General features: G+C 38.0%; 1 protein-coding gene across 1 annotated transcript in view; it reads left to right on the forward strand.

Annotated features, from left to right (window-relative positions):
- LOC126413211 (high affinity cationic amino acid transporter 1-like) overlaps positions 1-25,244 on the forward strand; it is a 181,879-nt gene extending 156,635 nt beyond the window's left edge. Inside the window, exons 18-21 of the mRNA XM_050083109.1 lie at positions 16,370-16,524; positions 16,612-16,778; positions 17,840-17,948; positions 25,097-25,244. Of these exons, the coding sequence (XP_049939066.1) occupies positions 16,370-16,524; positions 16,612-16,778; positions 17,840-17,948; positions 25,097-25,221 (556 nt within the window). The 3' untranslated portion in view covers positions 25,222-25,244. The remainder of the gene's footprint in view (positions 1-16,369; positions 16,525-16,611; positions 16,779-17,839; positions 17,949-25,096) is intronic.
- Positions 25,245-25,497: the final 253 nt, after the last annotated feature.

A 25,497-nucleotide genomic window follows, 5' to 3' on the forward strand; every position in this document is an offset into this window, starting at 1 on the left:
TTCAACTCAGTGAAACTGACTTACTAGTCAGCCTCAGTGTCATCTCACTTTTGACTAAGGTTCCTCTTATGGATTCTTTGTCGCTCATCAACAATAAGTTCATGGCCAACAGAACAGCACTTTTCCATCATGTCCTTCCTCAACCTACTTTTTATTCAACAACAAATATTTTGAGCAGACTGACAGTGTTGCCATGAGCAGTCCTCCCTCACTTTTGATAGCAAAATTTCTCATGGAAGACTTTGAGGAAAGGGCACTAGATTCGGCAGAACTTAAACTGAGAGTTTTCTGGTGATATGTAGATGACACTTTTGTAGTGTACCCCACGGTGAAGAAGAACTGTCATGGTTCTGGCAGCATCTGAATGCAATCCACAAGAACATCCAGTTTATGATGGAAATAGAGAAGGATGTTTGCTTGCCGTTTTGGGACGTCTTGGTTACTAAGAGAGTGGATGGGTCATAAGGGCATTCTGTCTACTGTAAGCCAACACATACGGACCTTTATCTGCAAGCATTGAGTTGTCATCATCCTTCACAAACTACCGGCATCATTAGAACATTGGTGCACCGGGCTTATGATGTTTCTGATGGAGGCAGCCTTACAAAGGAGTGGGAACATTGAGAGTCGGGGTTCAGAGGTAATGGTTACTCTCCACATCAGATTAGAACAGCACTAAGAAGGAAGAAACGTGAACACCCACAACATCAAGAAGATAAGGAGCTATTCAAGTCCAGGGTGTTCCTTCCACACGCTGACAACCTTACATCTAAAATAGGCAGGATCCTAAGGAAACATCAAGTAATCTTCCAGCCACCGGCAAAGATTAGTGCCCTTCTCAGTTCAGTAAAAGATGATTTGGGTCTGCGGAAGGCTGGGATCTATAAAATTCCTTGCCAGTGTCACCAAGCTTACATCAGTCAGACGACACGCACAGTACATGAAAGGCACATTGGTCAAGAACGCCACACTCACCTTTCGCAGCTCTTTAAGTCAGCCGTAGCTGAGCACTGTATTACCACAGGACACACTATGGATTTTTCTGCCACGAAAATCTGGGTCCCAGCGAAAACTTTTTGGGATTCACTAATTAAATAATCTGTGGAGATACACCTAGTGCAAAATCTTATAAATTGTGATGGCAGTTTTCAACTGGACAAGGCTTGGTACCTGGAGATCTCTCTAATTTCCTCTGAGAGAAGACAGTTTATTCATAATGACACGTCTGGCGACATCTGATGTCTGTTTTTAGCAACGCAGGGGCGCATTATGACAGAGGGTGGACATGTAGTTTTCACCTTTATGCTTTTGCCTGCACTCCACAGATAGAATAATAGCTCCAGAGGGTGCAGATTTCGGTAGAGGATGCTCCTGTGACAGAGGCCAATTCACAAGCATTTTCGACGCAACTTTTTCCTATAAAGTTGACTCTGGGAACTTGCAGTCTCCAGTGATGGACACTCACCTGAAGATGGCTGGATGATTGCTAGCCAAAATACCATGGCAAGAAGTCAACGTGATCCGGCTGCAATCCCGAAATCTCATTAAACATTCAGTATGCCAGGAAAACTTCAAGAATCACAGGAAAAATAATGTTCAAAAAATTGTAAATGCTGACTCAGTTCACACTACTCTGGGAGAATTGACAGAATCAGAAGAAATTTACTAAGTGCACACAGCAGATGAGAAAATTCATTATTTTTAATAATATTCTTACAACATTATGAATCCAGTTTTTCTTTACAATGGTTAAAGGACATGAACAGTTGGAGCTAAGAAAAATGTTAGCTAACATCTGGGATCAAAGTTCTTGTACAATGAAGAGAGAAATTTATTTACTGCATTGAAGAGAGAGATTTATTTAATACAAAGGACTAGATCTAATGAAGACTTAAAAATTCACTACAAGCAGTACTGCAAAATTCTTCAAAAAGTTATCAAACAGGAAAAATTCATGCACTGGGCACAAAAAAGTCAAAATTCCAATTACAAGGAAAGGACAATTTGGTGTATGGATAGGCACAAAATGAATAAACTCAAGAAGCAAATGATATTTAACTCCTAGATGACAGTAGCAGGGTGGCAAGTGATATGAAATAGGATGATTTTCTATAATCTCAATGAATTCTTCCTAACAGTAGCTGAAAACATGGGGACAAATAATGGTCCATTGAAAGCAGATCCAATAAGCTTATTAAGACAGGCAATAAATACTCCACCACTATATATCAGTTTTGCCAACTCATCTGTTAAGAGAGATTATAAAAATCATTAGGTGACTAAAAAGTAGTAACTTACTGCTTATGATAGTATCTCTGCCAAAGTTCTAAAATCTTTTGCCAATTTGGTAGCACCATTCTTGGGATACCTTTGTAACCATACAACGAATCAAAGTGAATTTTTGGAGAGATTGGTGTATGGCACAGTAGTCCCAATATACCAAAGGTGAGATAAGCACTCAATCTCTAATTACAGCTCAAATTCTCTCCTTCTTGTGTTCTCAAAAATTTTCGAGAAAATCACTTACAACAGAGTACTGAACCATCTGTCTGAGAATAACCTCTTGACAACAACTCAGTTTAGTTTCTGTAAAGGCTTTTCCACTCCGGATGCAACATACAACCTCATGAACTCAATCCAAATAATAATAAATGACAGAAATTACCATCTTGGAACTTTCAATGATCTTGCCAAAGCCTTTATTTATGTAGACAATAAAGTTTTACTAAGAAAATTAAAATGGTACAGTGTTAAAAGCTTTCATCTTGTGTGGATGTGGTATTACCTTAACAACAACAAAATGTAAGAATGCAATAACAAATAATGCCACAAGAATGAAACTAAATTTGGAGTCAGGATGCATTAAACATTTTATTACCACAGGTTTGGTGCTTGGCCTAATGATGCAACATTTCTAAAGGTTCTGTTTCATGATGGGATTTAGACAGTATGATAAGTGTCTTGAAAGGAGGATATAAGATGAATATCAACAAAAGCAAAACGAGGATAATGGAATGTAGTCAAATTAAATTGGGTGATGCTGAGGGAATCAGATTAGGAAATGAGACACTTAAAGTAGTAAAGGAGTTTTGCTATTTAGGGAGTAAAATAACTGATGATGGTCGAAGTAGAGAGGATATAAAATGTAGACTGGCAATGGCAAGGAAATCGTTTCTGAAGAAGAGAAATTTGTTAACATCGAGTATAGATTTAAGTGTAAGGAAGTCGTTTCTGAAAGTGTTTGTATGGAGTGTAGCCATGTATGGAAGTGAAACATGGACGATAACTAGTTTGGACAAGAAGAGAATAGAAGCTTTTGAAATGTGGTGCTACAGAAGAATGCTGAAGATAAGGTGGGTAGATCACGTAACTAATGAGGAGGTATTGAATAGGATTGGGGGGAAGAGAAGATTGTGGCACAACTTGACTAGAAGAAGGGATCAGTTGGTGTGGCATGTTTTGGGGCATCAAGGGATCACAAATTTAGCATTGGGGGGCAGCGTGGAGGGTAAAAATCGTAGAGGGAGACCAAGAGATGAATACACTAAGCAGATTCAGAAGGATGTAGGTTGCAGTAGGTACTGGGAGATGAAGAAGCTTGCACAGGATAGAGTAGCATGGAGAGCTGCATCAAACCAGTCTCAGGACTGAAGACCACAACAACAACAACAACAATGATAAGTGAATAGTTAAATGAATGAGTATACATGATTATTTAGTATCTTAACTATCTGATTACCATTGCAATAAGACTACAAATCCTTGTTGCCACTGTGAGTAAAGAAAGTAAAAGTGAAATAAGATTTGCATTTTAGAGAGTACCAACAGCTGTTTCCTGTCAGTAAGTCTTCAATACACTTACACTAAAAGGAAGTAAAAGTAAACAGTAAACAAAATGTGAATGGTGTAACAAAAAAATCAGCAGCATTCTTCCACTGATGTGTCTAAGATTGGAAGCTTTAGATACTCACTTTTTTTTATTTTAAGTTACTTTGTATGTATGTACAGTGTGATTAGTGCAATACATCATGGAGTGATTTATATGGAGAGGTCGGAATGACATGTGGTTCCTGAAGAAGGGCAGTAGGCTTTTTAGTAATAGCAGGGGCAACAATTTCAATGATCTGGCCTTGTAACATAATTCAACATGACCTTGCTGTGCTGGTACTGCAAAAGGAATAAAGAAAGGGGAAATTACAGCCATCATTATTATTATTTTAATGAATCCATTTGGATCACAGGCCTAGGACTACTCAAGAGGATGCTGTCATCAGGAAAATCAAAACTGTGTTTAAAAGTGACACTCTACAGGTCATAACATGGAATGTCAGATCTTTTAATTGCGCAGGTAAGTTAGATAATTTAAAAAGTGAAATAGATAGGTTGAAGTTAGATATAGTGGGAATTAGTAAATGTGATAGCAGGAGGAACAGGATTTTGGGTCAGGTCAGTGTAGAGTTATGAACACAAAATCAGAACATGTGTATTGTAGGAAGAGAATTGTGGGTAAGCTACTATGGACAGCATAATGAATGCATTATCATAGCCAAAACACACCTTTACTCTTTGGATCATTACTCTGCATGACATTAATGAGAAACTGCTTTGACTCAACTGGTATACCATGATTCTCACTTACATCATAACATACATCACCTACCTTATCTGTATTCACAAACTAATCTGAAACTTCATAATTCTTAAACTTCACAAACACCTGATACTGATCATCCTCATATTCTTCCAAAATTACTTCATCAATAACATCATGAACTACACAAGTCTCATCACTATCAAAGTCACATACCTCACCTACATTCATTTGCAATAAGCTACGAGTCTCAGACTTACCAACCGCAGTAATTTCACAGTTCTCATTCACATCTACATCAAAAATACCACGTAATTCAGATCCAATTAAGTCATCACCTGTTTTGCATACATCAATAACACTGCTGTCTGACCAAGAGAAGAAATAATTAGTACACACTACATCAAAATTCTCATTACTCTCACATTCTGGTTTGTGGCTAGTATCTACATCACTATAATTAAACACAGTATTCCAAAACTTTTGATCAAAACATAAATGAGAAATCAGATATCCCTTCTGTTCAACTTCAGATACCTGTGCCACATTATTAATACTGTTATTATTGTCTAAGTGTAGATGTAAATTGGGCATCCTGTTGTAGTGTTTCTTTCCCCCAAAACTGTGACCTTCATTGAGGTGGAGTGCCATTTTTTGAATAGTTATATCTATGATTATTTCTTCTATTAAATTGACCATTATTCCTCTTGTGGTGATGTTCAAAATTTTTGTCTATATTACCATTTTGATCCTGATAGAAGTTACCACTATCTCTATTTCTGTAGTTATTGTGATTATGGTTTCTATCATTTCAATTATCATCTGCCATTGTTCAAGGCAATCGTCAGGTCCACGTATTAAATCCCACTGAAACCTTTCTGGTAATCTTTTTAGTGCATCAGTCAATATAATTTTGTCAAATGGTTTGTCAAGAGGTGTTAATTTCTTAAGTTGATTCTTACAAAACTCTTTCAGAGTACTATAATTTGGACCATTCAGAAATTCACTTTTAATTCTCCCCTGTTCAGCTTGCAACCAAAATTTATTTAAAAAGCTTTTTTTAAAACTTTGGTATGTCTCCCACTGACTTAAATTTAGATTAACCCAAGATGGAGCTTTGCCTTCAAGACATCTTTTAACAAATTTAATTTTTTGATTGTCACTCATGTATGACACAAAACTTTCTCTTCAGTGGTGCAGAAAATCTACTGGATGTAAATTGTCTGATGGAAAACTTTCGATTGGAATGTTGAACCATGCAGTTCCATTTTTTGAATAAAGATTTTTGTAAATTCAGTTTTCCTGAACTTCTGAAATTTTTTGATCTAAAACATTTACATTAGTTAGCATACCGTTTTCAACATTTAAAATTTTTTTATCTAAACTACTAAAGTTCTGTTGAATTTCTTTCCTCTATGGCCTTCTGTTGAACTCTGATATTAACATTCCTCTACTGATTTGCAGATTGGGCAACTAACTCATTTTCCAAGATAATAAATTTATTTTCTAAGACATCGATTTTTTTATTCACACTTTTTAATCCATCTGACAACCTATTATTTAGCTCCAAAATCTGATTACTAAGTTGGTCTATTTAGTGTTGTACCCTGTCCATTTTACCATTGTTTCCAGTTTTCAGGTCATTTAATTGTCCTTGTAGCAAGGTAAATTTTTCAGTTAACTGATCATTAACTGCACTAAATTTGTTATTATTATCCATTTTCATTTCTCCTAATTTTGCTAAAACCAACTGCAAAATATCGGTTTTCACTGTTTCTTTGCTGACTACACTTTCACTTGGTTAAAACATGTCTAGTCTGGGTCCTACAGCTTCACTTCACCGCCGCTACCCTCATATCTATTAATTTTCCTGTCAATCACATTAGGGGGAGGGGGAAAAAAATCACAAATAGTTTGTGCTTGTCTTTTTTTCTTATTGATGTCCCTCATCATAGTTGTAAACTCCTCTTTCAATTCATCCAGTCCGTCACTGTTGATAGTATCTCGTCATTGTTGATACAACTTTGTTGGGCGGCTCTCAGGTTTTCTTTTGTCGAGTGACTGGAGTTTCCGTATGTATATAAAAACTGGAAATGATACAAATCACTGCCCTTTCTTCTTCTGCAACAGACAAGACTTCATTATCAGTCAACTGATCACAGCTGACACCCAAACTTGTAATCTTACCCTCACACACATCAACATTAAATTTTCCTGTCTCTTCAAAAGTTTCAAAAGCTTTGAGAGGTGTAAGATACACAAAAGGAAAACTTTTTACTTATCTTCATTTTCTCATTGTTGATGGCGGCAGTTCTCGTGTCTATGGGTACTGAGGCTGAAATTCTGATTTTTGGGTTCGCATTGAACTGAATAATTGATAAAATTCTTTCTATTGCTATGACTTTCTTTTTATTTTATCCCATTCTTCCATATCACACTGACTTCACAATCTCCATTTCAGGACACAAATTCACATTGTTGTTGACAAAATTAGAGATAAGTCTGCTTCCATCAGAGGCATGCCTACTACTACTTACATTTTGCGGTACTCACAATATTCCAAAGAGCTTTCAAAGCAAAAGGGTTCACAAACTTTCTTGACTAAAGAAGAATTTTTACTAAGGTACTTCGTAAATGAATCCAGAAATAAATTTAGTAATTAGCTTTAGATTGTGTAAATAACACTAGGAATTTAAAGTATGCCAGATATTTCATAATTTCAAATATTTCTAATAGAAGAATAATTCCAACCATACTCACCAATTACCTTTTATACATTTTAGCCTGAAATATAATACATCATATACAAAATCTTAAACAGCGGAGATAATGTTCACCTATACAAGTTACTTGGTATCAATTTTTTCTATAAAATAAAGATTATGTTAGAAAAGGGTATCTCATTACAACATGTAACCAACACCCACCACAATAGTATATGTCAACAAGCTCAGAAGATGAAGAAGAGATTGAAGAATGTATGATGATATAAAGGACATTATTCAGATAGTTAAGGGAGAGGAAACTTTAATTGTGACTGGTGAATGGAACTCAACAGTAAGAAAAGGAAGAGAAGGAAAAATAGTAGGACAACAGGGGCTGGGGGAAAGCAATGAAAGAGAAACTTATCTGGTAGAATTTTGCACAAAGCACTATTTAATCATTGCTAAAACGTGGATTAAGAAACATGAAAGAAGGTTGTATACATAGAAGAGACATGGGGACACTGAAAGGTTTGAATTTATTGTATATCTTTAAGCCAGAGTTTGAAATCAGATCCAGGAGCAAATGTGGAATATGACCTTAATTTATTGATTATGAACTGCTAATTAAAACTGAAGAAATTACAAAAAGGTATGAATTGTAAGAGATGAGACATAGATAAATTTAAAGAACCAGCAATTGTTGAGAGTTTCAGAGAGGGCATTAGTCAATGTGGGCCTGAAACATGGAAATGAAAACAATGGAAGATGAGTGAGTAGCTTTGAGAGGCAAAGTAATAAAGGCAGCAAAAGATCACATAGGGAAAAACACACGGCCTAGTAGAAATCCTTGGATGTATAATTAGGTATGTGATATAGAATTTAACTGACTAAAGGAGAAAATATATATATAAAACAGTAAGCAAAGCAAATGAAAGGGAATTCAGATGTCTAAAACATGAGATTGACAGAAAATGTAAAATGGGTCAGCAGTAATGGGCAGTGAAAAATGCAAGGCCATGAAATCATGCGTTACTAGGGGAAAATAGATATTGCCTATAGGAAAATTAAAGAGAAGCAGCTCTATGAATATCAAGAGCTCAGATGGCAAGCCAGTACTAAGCAAAGAAATGAAAGCTGAAACAATATACAGAGATTCTATAGAAAGGAAACAAACTTGAGGAAACACCACAGAAAAATAAGAGGAAGAAGGTGAAGGTAAGTTTGGAGATATGATACTGTGAGAAGAATTTGGCAGAACACTAAAAGACCTAAGTGGAAACAAGGCCCATGCAATAAATGATATTCCTTGTTGTCCGCAGCTTGTTGTCTAGTGACTAGTGTTGCTGTCTCTGGATCACAGGGTCCCGGGTTCAATTCCCAGCCAGGTTGGGAATTTTCTCTGCCCGGAGACTGGGTGTTTGTGCTGTCCTCATCATTTCATCATTATCATTCATGACAGTGGCTACATTGGAGTATGAAAAAATTGGACTGTGTAAAAATTAGGACTTTGTACATACGCCGATGTCCGCGCAGTTGAGGGCCCCACAAACCTAACATCATCATCATCCTTCATAATTGTTGAGATACTTGGAAGAGTAAGCCATGAAAAATTATTCCACATGATGAGCAAGATACTTGGAAGAGTAAGCCATGAAAAATTATTCCACATGATGAGCAAGATATGTGAGATATGTGAAATATTCTCATGCTTAAGGAAGCATGTAATAATTCTAATGCCAAGGAAGGCAGGTGCTAACAGGTGTATTTACTACTGAATCAATATTTTAATAAGTTGTGGTTGCAAAATATTGACATGTATTATTTACTGAAGAATGTAAAAACTGGCAGAAGCTGATCTGGGGGAAGATCAGTTTTGGTTCTGCAGAATGTAGCAACATTCAAGGCAGTACTAACCCAGTGCATTATCTTAGAGGATAGATTGAAGAAGTGCAATAGCATGTTCGTAATATTTGTATATTTACAGAAAGCTTTTGACAGTGTTTACTCAACAAAGTTTTTGAAATTTTGAAGGTAGCAGAGATAAAATACAGGGAACAGAAAGTTATCAACAGCTTGTACAGGGGCCAGACTGCAGTTACAAGAGCTGAAGGACACAAAAGGGAAGCAGTAGTTGAAAAGAGAGTGAGACAGGGTTTGTAGCTTATCGATGATATTATTCTATCTTGACAATGTGCAAGTAGTAAAGGAAACAAAGGATAAAAATGAAATGGGAATTAAAGTTGAGGGAGAAGAAATAAAAACTTTACAATTTCTAGATGACATTGTAATTCTGTCAAAGACGGCAAAGGACTTGGAAGAACAGTTTAACAGAGCGTGTCTTGAAAGAAGACCGTGAGACACTACTAGTTGTAGAGCTTTACTAATTGGACAGAAAAGTAACTGATGATGGGTGGAGTGAAGAGCACATAAAATGTAGTTTGACAACAGCAAAAAAAGCATTTCTGACTGGCAGTTTTGTAGGTAACTTACGTTACCCTTCTGGGCTCATTTTTGTTCAAGGAGTCTGTGTTATGTTATAGTTCAAAAGGGGAGCTAACTCAGCTGCAAATTATGCATAGAATATGACATAGTTTCCATTGTTCCTTCATCCTTGTATGATTTTAGCTGTTTCTCAACACAATCAACTTTAAAAACAATATCACTCATCTTTGCAGTTATATGAAAAGTAAAGTGGATTACTATTGCTATATCTTCTTTAGTAAAGAAACATTTGTAAACAGAATTCAGCATTTCTGCTTTGCTTCTCTGAATTTCAGTTACTGTGTCACCCTTTAGTGTCTGGAGTCTTGATTTTGGTGCCACTGACAGCCTTTACATACAACCAGTAATTCTTTGGATTCTAACACAGATTTTTCAAATAGAATCTGCTATGGTGGTCATTGAAGGCTTTACATCTTGGCCTCTTAACAGCAAAATGTATTTCATTCAGAATCTACATCTATCTCAATATTCCAGAATCCAGCTTAGGCACAGGGCGGAGAGTAGTGATACTTAAACATCGATAAATATCGATTAACCAATAGCGTCTGCACTATCACCACTATCGGTAGTCCAGTTTAACTATCAATAGTCATATAATTTATTATGTAATTCTTCTTCAACTGACATGTGAAAAATTGTCAGATCCTATTACCTCCATAGCGTGTAGAGTGCAGAGGGAAAGTAGATTGCATGGTGGTATTTAGTCAAAGTCAAATATTGTGGTTCCTCAGCCAGTATGTGCTGTTTATAAATGTATGTTGTTAATAGATTGGTCGGTGTGGGGGGAGGATGTGTGAGAGGGGATTTTCTTATTTGTCATCCAGTCATGAAAAATCATGGTCGTGCACATTTTGTACTGATCAGATGCTTATGGTAAAAATTACGCACATAAATAATGTGCATTCATGAATGAGCCTTATACAGACAGTCATCGTCAAATGCATGAGCTTGTAACAAGGAATACAAATGAAAATAACACTGTTTTAATACAATGTGGTTAGTAGAGGAAAAAATGTCATTTTAAAGATTTGTTAAGTGTTTGTGATTGTAGTGCATAATGCATTTTAAAATAAATATTATCATTATCATTATTAATTAAACACACTTGCTATTGTAATCTTCTGTTTCTGAGTCCACATTGCACTTTTAAATGTTTTCAGTTGTAAATGTTAATGTATAAAGTGATTTGGAAACACAAAACAATGATGCAATGCTAGTGCCACTGCTTGAATTCTGCTTTTGTAGAAGCACAAATATCATTCATACATTGGTTACCTGTTTTGTGTTCAGTTAGTGGAGTTTGTTTCTTCAAGGATGCACCAGTTCCTGCAAAATTGAATATAGTAAAAGCAAACTTATCGAGTGTCATATTTTTTATTTTTATGATAGCTGGACATAATCATTAAATTGTACAGTTGTATCTACATGCTCTCTGCTTTCACAGTACTGCAATGCATATTCACAAGTCATTCAGGTGAAATGTGAATGTTTTGGTGGATGTGAGACAAAACTATCATCTTGCCAAGACTTCATTCATGGCTGTGTGCACCGCCATCTTGGCGGGTGACCTTGAACGAGTTTCTCTCGCCTGCTGCTAGAGCTCGGCGGATTGCCCTCTAGTTTTAACTAAGGGCAATCCGCTGGAAAAATAGTTTCCGGTGCCACCATTGTGGTTTTTAAGCGCACTACTTCCTGCTGCGCCCACCTTATCAGTGACATACATCCGCCATGCAGGCAGCAGCATGCTCATTTGACTCGAGGCAGCCGCACGCAGCACACAGCCATGCCGTACAGGAGGAGGAGATATACAAGAAGATCAAGAATGCCTGTTTACAAGACAGTGGACACTTTTTCAATGACTCCAAATAATGTATCACAAGAAGAGCTAATGACAGGCCCAATAACTTTTGTTGGTGCCAAAATTAATTTTTCTTGTACAACTATGGAGGTAGTTACTGGAAACAGTTGGTTAACTATTGCTGTTGTACGAGGTAGTGATAAACCATTAGAAGGTTTGGAGGCCTACTATGACAGAGACATTATTTCTTATCGTACCTTTTCAATTGGTGTTAAGGGCGATAGGAATTATGGTACAGCTGTTGTACTTACAGATAAACCATTTTCATTGTATACTAGGAACAGGAGACGTGTTAATGCTAATGAGAGAGTTAATATTTGGGTTAAAATTGATCATTGACTGGTGACTGTCCAGGAATGTTTTTGTAAAAGCTCCTAATCCTGTAGATATTTCTTAAGCTCTTGCATATTAATGATGAAACCTCTTGTTTGAAACTTGTGAAGTGGATAAATTAGCTCACCAATATTTTTATTTTATTTTTTCAAGTTTACAGGATTCTGAGACCTGACTAATAATTTTTCGACCATTATGAGGAAGAATGCTGCCCCTAAAGCTTCTAGCTCTTTGGGGTTTTGTAGGAGGTGACCTCAATGTGCCAACAATGGTTTCTCCAGTATTTATTTCGTTTTTTAAATGCCACACAACCACCCATTATTCTTCATCATGCAACTTTCATTCCACAACTGTTGAATCGCTGTCATCAGCAGCAGTGAGACAAAGATCACAGTCACCATAACTCATTTTAGAGACCACTTAAAGAAAGCATGGTGCAAAACTAGAGAATCATGGTGAGGGATCAACTAGTGAGCTAGATCAAGTACAAGAGGCGCAACTAAAAAGAATCAAGAAGCTCTATAAAACATTATTTTAACAGAAGTCAATTGTACGATGCCATTTCAAGAGTAAAGAGAGAACTTGAGTCTCTTTATGTACAACTAATCACTATTGATATGCTGCCATACAGAACTTCTGACCAACAAGGTTTGAAAAATTTTGTTCATGCCTTAAATAACAGATATGAGTTGCCATGTAAAACCACACTTAAATTTTTGTTGATCACAAAATTATATGAGGAGATAAAAAATAAACTAGAAAAAGCCCTTAAAAATGTAATTTTTTGAGTGTTACAACTGACATGTGGACAAGAAACACACATGAAGGCATAGTGGCATCGACTTAGCACTTTATAATGACTGAAAAATTAGTTTTACCCATACTAAAAGTGACAAAAATTGCATGTCATCACAATTCAAAATCTATGGAACATGTGAGTAACAATAAAAAAAACTTTCCTTCTTTAACTTGTCAATGCCATGCTGAGCTTCAGTTCATTCTTGTGATCAGTACATGTTGGTCAGCATACCTTGTAAAGTTGTTCTTAGAAGTTTCACCTCACTCACCCCCACCCCTTTTGTCGATTGAAAGCTAAAGACATCATGTTCTGTTTACAGACACTGCCATCCTTAACAAATCATTGAATAATTGCATTTCAACAGGCTAAATTTATTTTCTTATTCATTACTATAAATAAGTAACACATTTGAACATGGATGTCTCTGTAATGTCCTTTCTCAAAACAATTTTACTGCCACTCACCATTTATAGAGGACCACCTGACATTTACACTTGAGAGGTGCATTTTAAGTTTGTATGATAACAGAGTAACAACTGAGAAATGAATATGAACTCCACCACCATCTGAACCAAAATTAATACAGCGGCACAAAATCAGCTGGTCATGGCATTACTTTTACTGTGTTGCTGTCTTCTTAGTATATAAAGAATGTGCTGTGGTGTGCAATTTATATGGAAGGGCTTTCATTGTGTTAGCAAATCAGAACAGAATCAAAACTTCTGGTGCTTACTAAATGGTGTCAGTATTAATGCATATGTTTTGCCAAAAAAGGCTAATCATAGCAAGTTGTGAATATACGAGGGGCGTTTGAAAAGTCTGTGCAAATACAGAGAGATGGCACCACCGGCACATATCAAGGTCATTTTTAGTTGGTAGCATCTTTGGAAAGAATGCACACCAAGTTTCAGCCATATTGGTCTATTTCTTTGTGTTTAGCGTTCGTGTGAATCAAGGAAGTAGAGTGATTGTCAAAAAATGGACGAAAAAGAATTTCATGTGGTGACTAAACATTACTTTATGAAAGGCAAAACACCTCAGGAGACTAAAGAGAAGCTTGATAAACATTACAGTTTATAAGTGGTTTCAAAATTTTTGAAGTGGGCATATGGGCACAAGTGATGCTGAAGCTTTTGGATGCCCTGTGGAGGTTACGACTCCAGAAATCATTGATAAAATCCATGATATGATGACAGAAGAGTTAAGGTGCATGAGATTTGCTAGTGCTGTGGGCATCTTGAATGAATGGGTACATAATATTTTGCATAAACATTTGGACATGAGAAAGCTATCCGCAAGATGGGTTACGCGATTACTCACGCTTTACCAAAAACGGAATCATGTGAAGTGTTGCAAGGATGGTTTGCAGCTGTTCAGGAAGAATCCACAGGACTTTAAGTGTCATTTCATCACTGTGGATGAAACATGGATACATGACTATACTCCCGAGAGCAAACAACAATCTAAACAATGGGTTACCAAGGGAGAATCTGCACCAAAAATGGCGAAGACCATTCCTTCAGCTGGAAAGGTTATGGTGACTGTCTTTCAGGATTTGCAAGGGAAAATCCTCATCAACTATCTGGAAAAGGTTAAAAATATTACAGGTACATATTATTAATTGTTATTTGACCATTTGAAAACCAAGCTGCAAGAAAACGCTGGCAATTGGACCACAAAAAAGTCCTTTTCTGACACGACAATCCGCCAGCACTCACCTCAGCAGTTGTGGCCACAAAATTATTGGAAATAGGATTCCAACTCGTTTCACATCCCCCCCCCCCCCCCCCCCCCCCCCTGTTCTCCAGACTTGGCTCCCTTGGACTACTGTTTGTTCCCCTAATTTGAAGAAATGGCTGCCAGGACAAAGATTTTATTCAAACAGGGAGGTGATTGCAGCAACTGATAGCTATTTTGCAGACTTGGACAATTGCTATTATTCGGAAGGGGTCAACAAATTAGAACAGCATTGGACAAATTGTATAGGTCTAATAGCAGAGTATGCCAAGAAATAAAAAAGGTTTACCCCAAACATGTAAGTAGTTTTTATTTTTGCATGGTCTTGTAGACCATATTAACTGAATTGGAATTTTTCAATGGTAATGGAAAACTCTCAGCTATTGTGTAATTTAAGCTGCTGTTTATGAACTTGCAGCGTACTGCAGATGAAATATAGGTCCACAACTTGACTTTTTATCAAGAAATAAAAAATAGATACTTCTCAATGTAACTTATGATGGAGCTACAATCATTTATTTCTATTTTAAGCCACTGTATTGCAATTACAGTAAAGCCTATGAAATGCTATCTATCATGTTCTGTCAAGTGTCAACTTTGAGTGGCCCAGTTATATATTATAGGAATACATCAGTATGATGGGTGAAGGTGCCATCAATGCTGTCTCTCCCCACACATTTCCATACTCTTCATCACTACGGTGCTCTTTATACCGCTTCCCTCGGTGAATGGCAAAACTCCCAAGAAAACTTCTCAAGCTGCACACTTTATATTGACTGCACTAAGATCACAAGTGCTGCTGACCTCAGCTATGTGGCAGCTGTACCCTACAGCAGAGCAAGGTTCTATTATTTTGTATTCAGTGTCAACTCAACTGAGAAACACTGCTGGTCTCTTCAGCGCACTTTCGCTATACCTTTTTATCCTCTGTGCAGTTTATACCACATTTCTTGCAGTTCATCAGCAAGCGTGCATACATAAGGTGACAGCACTGCAGGGCAAACGGGTAAACGACTCCCCTCTTACATCGCTATTCCTCGTGATGACCTTCTCCCCCTTCTTCTTCTTCTTCTTCTCCTCCATTTTCTTTTAATGTTGAAGTTCAACTTGATAAACTACATCATACATCATCACATATTGCAACTCTATTTTCTGATGTCACTATGTTATCTGCAGGAGGCAATACATGCATTCCAGGATATTGAATTTCATGATATTTCAGTAAAAGTCCATAGACATTGAAGGCTACCCAATAGTATCATACTGCATGAAAATGTCTGTGGATCACCATACTAATCATTGCATTATTTAATGAACATACAACCACTGATGTACTCTGAATTAAAGTCAACCCCCCCCCCTTCCTCCCCCCCCCCCCCCCCCCAAAAAAAGGGTTTGTTGCCAGTACATCCATACCTCGATATGCAGGCGAACGTGAAATTCTTGCGTGTTTTTCAGTGTATCATATTGGATTAACAGTTGGTACATTGAAATGGTTAGATGAGGTCTTCCTATGAATCATAAATGATATTTGCTGTTATGAAATGTGGATATTTTCAACAAGAGCCTCTACATGAATTCAACTGTTGTGGCAAAGTCCTACTTTTTCTTTAATATAACTCTGCTTCTGTGATTACAGCAAACAATAATGACCATCCATTGTTTGGTTGTTCAATCATTATTTCAATTCAGCTGCTATCACTTCATCCATGAGATTTTATATACTTAGCATTTAATGAAATGTATTTGCACTTGATTTAATCAATTGGCTATGAAACATAGGTTTAGATATTTGATACTGGATACTTATTTGTGAAATGATAATGTGCTTATGGGATTTACAGGTATGCAAAAGATGCTGATAACTACACAGAAACAGAACATGCAGATGATCACTTTCATATCAAAGACATTGTGAAACAAATTATGAACACTGAAAAGTTGAAAAAGCCAACAAAATTGTCTACATTTATTGTGACATCTGAAATTATTCTATACAGTAAGTCAGACTATATATGTCACATGAATGAATAAAATTAGGAGATCTTTACTATTACTGAAGTGTTTTATTATTTTCTTATTACAGTTGTTTTGTGTGTACTAGTATCACAACTTGTTATTCAGGCAAGATCATCTATTGGAGCAGCTGATCCACTAGCAATAACTGGTTTAGTAATCCTGTTATTGTGTATGATATGCATAATGGTTTCCATTGGAATTCAGCCTACTTCACAGGCTACAGTAACCTACAAGGTAAAAATAAGTTCATTAGATGCAAAATATTCAGACTAGACATACATGTACAAATCACATCCATAGGTTTCAGCACAAAATGAAGATTAAGGCTTTGAAAAATAGCTACCAATGCAGTAGTAAAATGTTACAATACTATAACTCTACATGTTGAGATGCAAGGAAGCACAATTCTGGCTATTATTTATCTTCAGGAGGTGAACTTCCGAGTACCACCAATAGAAAAATGTAGAAAAAACTTTTCTTAGCTTACAGAACAGATGAGTCTCTGTAAATATGGTATCTCAGTGAGCTTCTCCTTCTTTCCAACTTTATCTATCATATTTATCATTCCTCTCTAAGATAGGAACACAACTTCTGAAAGCCTGGAAAAGTATTTTCTACTTTCAAGTGTTTCTATTAGCAGGACTTGGAACTTTTGACTCATATACTGGTAAGTAACAGCCAGCCATTTTGTTTCCTTGAAGTGTGCCAATTGTTTTTTTTTCTTTTTGGTGCAATTAACTCTCTGTGTTGCATTATCTTTTACTGCCAATCATGGGATTATATGACAGTATTCAAGGTGAAGCTCAAACCCGTATTGTGTTGCATATTGATGTATTCACAAGCAGTCAGTGGCACGATAGCTGTAGTGCAAGAGATAGTATTACATTTGTGTACTTGCATGTATCTGTAACTCGTGCATCAACAAGCTGCAGGTGAGTGGTTGCCCTCTCTCAGTTTTGTTTATTAAAGCATCATACATACAGACGATGTTTGAAGTGACTTTCTCATTTCTCTGACACATGCACAGTTTACTCTTCCTACTTACTGTCATTCACCTTTTCATTTCATGTAGTGAATGAACCATTTAAAAATGACTGACTCTGGGGTTTTAGCTACAATTTTAGTACTTAAGTTTGCCTGCTCCATTAGGTTTTGTTTTAAGAGATGATGAATAATTGTTTCTGTTTAAAATCTAATCAAAAACCATGCTGCATGGTGATGTGTTATTCCTTAAGAAAAAAGTAGACCTACAATCTTTTATTTGCTATTTGGATAATAAAAATTTTTGGTTCCAGGTTCCATTTGTACCCTTATTTCCAGCTATTGGTATCCTCATTAATATATTTTTGATGATGATGCTGGATGGAGTGACATGGATAAAATGTGGAGCATGGACCCTTAAAGGTGAGCTATAGAAAAGAGTAGAATCAAATAGCTGTATCACAGAAACAGCTTATGTTTACACATTTTTTATTTAAGAATAGACATACAAAACACACTGAATAAACAAACATTTCCCAGATCTCTTATACCCCTTCAATGTTCCAAACATAGTTTAATGTTATGGCCCCTATAAAACGAATTTTTCAAATTAAACATGTTTTGTTGCTGTCATGACTTTTCCAATCAGTAGTATGAGTTTGAAAATATATGAACTTCAAAATCTTAAATATGGCAAGACATTATATGAGCAGCAAACAAATGATTCGCTGCAAATAGTTTTACTTTTAGTTTTTGCAGTAGGTTATCTAATGTAATCCAGATATGCTAGTTTATAAGACCTAAAAATTAATGCTTATGGACAAATGTTATCATCAAGAAACCAAAACAACATACAAGAGCTGTCTCTTCAAGAATACATCAGCAACACCATGGTGTATTAATAAACAAGACACAGATAAAAACAAAGGGATGAAAGTGAGTGAGTCCCCAGAAAACAGCTCTAAAGGAAAAAATATCACATTCGGTTAATTGGTAAGCTGATTCTATGATTAAGTCTACAGAGTCTTAGCAAATAGTACACCTACTTATAACAATGAAAATAAATTTGAAGACGATATTATAGAAATGGCAGGGCAAGTAAATGAAGATGAGATGGGAGGTGTGCTGCAAGAAGGATTTGAGAGAGCACTCAAAGACCAAAGCCGAAATAAGGAACCTGAAGTAGATCACACTTCCTCAGACCGTTTTAACTATTACAACAGGAGTGCAAGATTACTGAGACAGGCATAATACCCTCAGACCTATAGAAGAATATAGTAATTCCAACAGAAAAGGCAGGTGCTATCAGGTGTGAATATTACCAGTCTTGTCAGTTCAATAAGTTGTGGTTACAAAATAGTAACACAAATTATTTACAGAATTGAAAAACTGGTAGAGTTTTGGTTTCAAAGAAATGTTGATTTATCGATGCCTATAAAGCTTTTGATGACCATAAAACATTAAATACACAGTAAACAATTATTTCATAAGGATACAGCACTTGAAACAAACAAACAAAAAGTTTAATATTTACAACAATAACGTACACTTCACTTTAAGCTGGTAATAAGTGAAAATAGGTGTCAAACTTCTGCACAAGTGTGGTGCTGATACAATGGTGATTATTAGATACAGAAATGACAAAACACATTGTGGCTATGTTAATATATTAAAATACATTCACAGATTATGCTACATATACATACATGTGTATTATTTCATTATTTGTTCTATGTATCTTACAGTGCAACAGATGTACAAAATATCCGCAACACTTAGGGCAAGATTGACAAAATAAAAATCATGTGAGGTACTGGCATGGTTAACATTCTGGAGTGCAGAAGAACTGAGTTGTTAATAGGCACACGGAAAAGAAGGAAAACTTGCTAGCGTTCAGAGTTATCCTCTAATAAACTGAAGTAAAACACACACACACTGATGCATCTACTTGGTGCTGGCTGAACTAACAGTTTCAATGCTACTTTTCGGCAGATGGATTGATTGTGGTGTGGGTAGTGTCAGTCAGGGCAGGTAGTGGGAGAGGTCGGCTGAGGGACTAGGAGGGAGGCAGCCCATTTGTTGGCCAGGAATGCAGGAGGGAGGGGTGACAGGAATGTGGGCTGACACAACTGCAGCAACCAGTGGGAAGAGGCACTCTCTGGAGGAGAAACGAGGATCTGAATTAGAAGGGGGGAGGGGTAACGATTGGGTGGTGGGTGCAGTGGCAGTGGGTTACCTGAGATTGAGGCCAGGACGATTACAGGAGCAGAGGATGGGTTGTAAGGATACTCCCATCTGCATAGTCAAGAGAAGCTGGTGGTGGGGTGAAGCACCCATATGGCTTGGGTTGTGAAGCAGGCATTGAAATTTAGTATGTTGTCCAATTAGGTGGTCGATCTTGTGACAACAGTTTGGTAGTGGCCATTCATCCTGGTGGACAGGTATATTATCCCTGAGGCGAGGGGTTGGGATTGCGATTGGCGTAGGGATGGACTAGGATGTTGTGAAGGTTGACTGGACAGTGGTATACCATTTTAGCAGGACTGGAAGAATTTTGGGTAGGATGTCATTTCAGGGCAGGGTGATAGATAATCAAGGCCCTCACAAAGGATATGGTACAGTTGTGATAACCCATCGTGATATTGAGTGATGATGGAGGTGCTCCTTTGTAGCTGATTCTTGGGGATGGTGGGAGGATATGGTACAGGAAATATATCTGTGGACTAGGTTTGAGGGCACTGCCTGTCAGTGAACACCTTTGTGAGGCCTTCAGCATACTGGGCAAGGAAGTTCTCATCACTACAGATACAAAGTACGCAGGTGGCTAGGGTGTATGGGAAGGACAACATTTCTGCAATGGTGAGAAATCCATCACAAAGGCTTCATTGACAGGCAATACCCCCCAAACATAGTCCATAACAGATTTCCCCTGACATACCCTCCCACCATACCCGAGAATCAACTACAGAGGAGTAGCCCTCTTATCACCTAATATCACCCTGGATTATCATAACTAAACAATACCTTTCGCCAGGGCTTTGATTATCTCTCATCCTGGTCTTCCGGCCAGGGTGGCCGAGCAGTTCTAGGTGCTACAGTCTGGAACTGTGCGACCGCTATGGTCGCAGGTTTGAATCCTGCCTCGGGCATGGATGTGTGTGATGTCCTTAGGTTAGTTAGGTTTAAGTAGTTCTAAGTTCTAGGAGACTGATGACCACAGAAGTTAAGTCCCATAGTGCTCAGGGCCATTTGAACCATCCTGGTCTGAAATGAGGAACATCCTACACAAGATTCTTCCCATCCGTCCTAAAGTGGTGTTCCGTCACCCACCCAACCTACACAACATCCTAGACCATCCCTATCATATTTCCATTCTCAACCCCTTAACACAGGGATCATATCCCTGTGGCAGACCAAGGTGCAAGGTGTGCCCAATCCACCCATACAATACCTCCTATTCCAGTCTTGTCTCAGGTTTATCCTACCCCATCAGAGGTAAGATCACCTGTCAAGGACCCACGTCATATGCCAACTCTGTTGCTAACATTGCACAGCTTTGTGTGTTGATATGACTACCAACCAGCTGTCCACCAGGATGAATGGCTGCCACCACCACACTATCATCAAGAACAAAGTTGACTACATGGTGGCACAACATGATGCTGAGCACAACACACTCAGTTTCAATGGCTGCATCACAAACTGAACTATCTGTCTCTTCTCTCCACCACCAACTTCTCTGAAATACACACATGGGAGTTATCCTTACAACACATCCTCCTCTCCTCAATTTCAGATAATTCACTGTCCCCGCACCCTGTACCTGACAGTTTCCCCTTCCTTCATTCTGTCACCCACCTCCCATTCCATGTGCTCATGTCCCCTTCAGCATGTGTAGCTTTCCACAGCCACTACAGGTATGCCATCCAATATACCTACACTCTTCCTTCTGCATTTCTAGCCAGCAAATGGGCCACCACCTTCTATACTGCTAGCCACCCATCCCAAGTCCTTCTCCCTGCTTCCCACTCCCCTCTCCTTCCACCCACCCCATCCAGCACCACCCCCAACAAACCAGTCCAGCTTATAGACAATAGAATTGATGCTGTTCACTGTTAGTGCTGCCAGGAACACATAGGGGAATACGTGTGTGTGGGTGGGGAGGGTTACTTTAATCTAGCTCATCAAAGGATAACTCCAAAAGCTAACAAGTTTTCCTTCTTTTGTGTGTGCCTATCGACAACTTAACACTTCTGTTTTTCAGTGAGTGGTTTCTTTTAATCAAAAAGTATATAAAAGAAATTATATACTCTGTTGACCACTTTGTACATGATTTATTTTAGGACATAAGTTTCTTAGGATTTAAATCATGTGGAAGAGAGGATGAAGTCATATGGTTGATGTAACTTTGCCTTCAGGTACTTGTCAAAATAATAAAAAGCATGTTGCGTTATCAGTTACTGTCCTCTCATCCTTAAGGTATTGCTTTTATTTCTAACTGATAGTGGCAGGGGGTAGTTCACCTTTGGTCTAGGGTAGCACCATTGACTATTAATAAAAATGTCCTGGGTCCCAGGTTTGAACCTCGCTATTGCCTAAGTTTTGAATAATAATTGTCACCACTGGCAGCCAAAGACTTCCAGCATAAGACAACATCCTCATTCTGCCAGCAACTATGTGAAAATGGTAGGATGAGTGGAGAGAAATTCAGGGTGGGAAACTGCCCCAAAAAGGCAGGAGAATCAGTAACGATCAATGGCATGAGGATGCAGAAGGCAATGGAAACCATTGCATTAATGACACATAATGCTTCAACAGGTCATGTGACCTGTAATTCAAATAGCGTCATGATGTTCCATAAAATTTCGGACATGCAGTCACATAAATTCAGTTTATTTTTCTAATATTTTGGCTGAATACCATCCAGCCATCTTCAGAGTGAGCCGAGGTGACTAACGCTCCAGCACTTGTTCCATCCTTTTAAACTTGAGGACAAAACCACAGCGTATGTGGCCAAAGATACACAAGGTGCCAGAGATGTTGATAGGTGGCAAAGAGGTGTAACATATACATGGAAATTAAATCTGTTGCTGCATGCGATGTCTTTGTGATTTAATTACAGAAACTGCCAGATTGTATGAATTGTCCAAGCTGAAGCCACTATCTCTATTAATTAAATTCGTTGCCAACTGAATTTCAATTGCTTCTTTCACTACTGAGTCCCAGAAAGATGAAGTTGAGGATAAAATGTCGACATTATCATACACCATAGAGTGCCCAGTGTCAATACAGTGCTCTGCCACTGCAGATTTATTAGGTTGTAAGAGACAGGTGTACCTGCGGTGCTCTGTGCATCTCTCCTGGACTGTATGTGTCATCTGTCCAATAAATGAATGGCCGCACTCACAAAGGATCTTATAAACCCCAGGCTTCCGAAGTACCAGATCATCTTTAACAGAACCCAGGAGTGCTGGAGTCTTTGGTGTAGTGTGAAAAATCACTTTCACTTTGTGTTTCCTGAGGATCCATCCTATTTTTGACAAAAGACTTCCCAAGTATGGCAGGAAAACCATGGATTTAAAACTTTGTGTGTCTTCTTCCAATTTTCTTGTGCCCACTGTTGATTACATTTGTAGTGCCTTATGTATCTGCTGTGGAGAGTACCTGTTGGCTTCAAAAACTCTTATCAGGTGTAGAAGCTCGTTCTCCAGACTGCTCTCATCAGCAATGATGTGTGCTCTTTGTACTAGAGTTCTGAGTACTCTCATCGTCTGCGAGGGATGGTGGCAGGTATTTGCACATAAATATAAATCCGTATGGGTCGGTTTTCAATACACTGGTCCCAAATTGCCACCATCTTTGTGCCATACCAGCACATCCAAAAATGGAAGGCATCCATCTTTTTCAATTTCCATTGTGAACTGAATTTGTCTGTGGACAGAATTAGAGATGATTTAAAACTTGTTTTAGCTTGTCTTCACCATGGGGCCACACTACAAATGTGTCATCAACATACCTCCAAAACACTGTGGGTTTCAAGCTAGCAGATTACAGTGCTTTCTTCTCAAAGTCCTCCATAAAAAGTTGGCCACCATGAGTGACAAAGGACTACCCATGGTGACACTCTCAGTCTGTTCATAAAATTCGCTATTGAATAAAAAATATGTTGAGGTCAAAACATGTTCAAATAAAGCTGAAACCTTTTTATTGAAAGTCTTTCCAATGAGAGACAATGACTACAAAAGAGAAATATTTGTGAACAATGACACTACACTGAAACTGACCAACATATCAGAATTTTTCAGTTTGAGTGATTTCAGTTTGTCAGTAAAGTCCACAGAGTTACATATGTGATGAGTGCATCTTCCCACCAGAGGCCTTAATAAGGACGCTAAATGTTTGGCAGAATCATAAGCTGGAGAACTGATGTTACTCACTATCGGACATAGAGGAACACCATTCTTGTGGATCTTTCGAAGTCCACAAAGCCTTGGAGGAATGACACCACTGGGTTTAAATCTTTGCACAACTTCCGGTGGAAGGGGGAAGGCATTCACAAGTGAAGCAGTCTTCCTTACCACTTGGTTGGTGAGGTCTTTACTGATCTTCCAGAATGTGCTGTCACTCAGTAAACTGTTCATTTTTTCATGATAGTTGTCACGAGACATTAAGACAGTGGCATTACCTTCATCAGCTAGAAGAACCACCATCTCAGAATCCTGGCAAAACTTACATAGTGCAGCCCTCTCTGCGACTGATATGTTACTCCTTTGTGGGTGAGCCTTCATAACTGCTCAGCAAGTTTCATATCTTACCTCTTCTGCTGATTCCACAGAAAGGGGACGAACAGCTTCTTCAATGGCACTCATGAAAGCCAGTATTGTTAAAACCTTTGGTGTGGGTGCAAATTTAAGTCCTTCACTTAAAACCATCATCATAGCATTGTCCAAATCATTATCCATCAAATTAATAATGGAGCATCGAATAACAGTTTCTTGCTGTGAATACATCTCAAGCCGGCTAAACTTTGCCACCTGTCTCGATGCGGCTACTGTATTGACACTGAGCACTGTATGGTGTATGATAATGTCGAAATTTTATCCCTGATTTCATCTTTTTGGGACTCAGTAGTGAAAGAAGCAATTGAAATTTGATTGGTGATTAATTTAATTAATAGGGATAACGGCTTCAGGTCCCTTGAGATGGTTTACAATTACTGGTTTAGTTCACTGACTCTGTCTAATGCCCTTGAAGTGATGTTAAATCCAATCTTCCTTCTTTCCTGTTCACTGACACTGCTGAGCTTTAACTTTACACCGAAGTCTGCAGAATGGGCACACGCGCCTTGGCGCGTGTGTGTGCACGCGCGCGTGTGTGTTCGCGTGCGCGTGTGTTCGAGCGCGTGCGCGCATGCGTGCGCGTGCGCGTGCGCGTTCGCGTGCGCGTGGGCGTGTGTGTGTGTGTGTGTGTGTGTGTGTGTGTGTGTGTGTGTGTGTGTGTGTGTGTGTGTGTGTGTAAGTAAATTACTTTTTTCATTTGTTCAAGATGCACATCTTGCTCTTTCTTTTTAGGATTAGTTATCTACATTGTGTTTGGGTTTTGCTGCCATTATAAAAAATGGAAGAGTACTTCAAACACTTCACCAAGAATGAGTCGGAATAGTGTGGTGGTACAGAAGACATCAAGTAGATGGTGACTGCCGTCACCACTATGACTGGATAAGAGACATTTCAAGCATAGCATTATAATGTCAAACATGCACTGACCACATACTCTCAGTATTTATTTATTAGCGTATGTTTTTTTTCTTTTCATATTAAGCTAATGTATGTATTTTCTTCTTGTATCATTGTAATTCAAATATGCCATAATGATCATCTACGTGCTCTAAGGCAATTAAATTGTGTTATATATGCAAATAAATGCTTTTCTTTTCGATGAACGTAGCATCCTAGGAAGAATAACTTATGAT

Source organism: Schistocerca serialis, chromosome 7 (genome assembly GCF_023864345.2).
Source record: "Schistocerca serialis cubense isolate TAMUIC-IGC-003099 chromosome 7, iqSchSeri2.2, whole genome shotgun sequence".
Lineage (NCBI taxonomy): Eukaryota > Metazoa > Arthropoda > Insecta > Orthoptera > Acrididae > Schistocerca > Schistocerca serialis.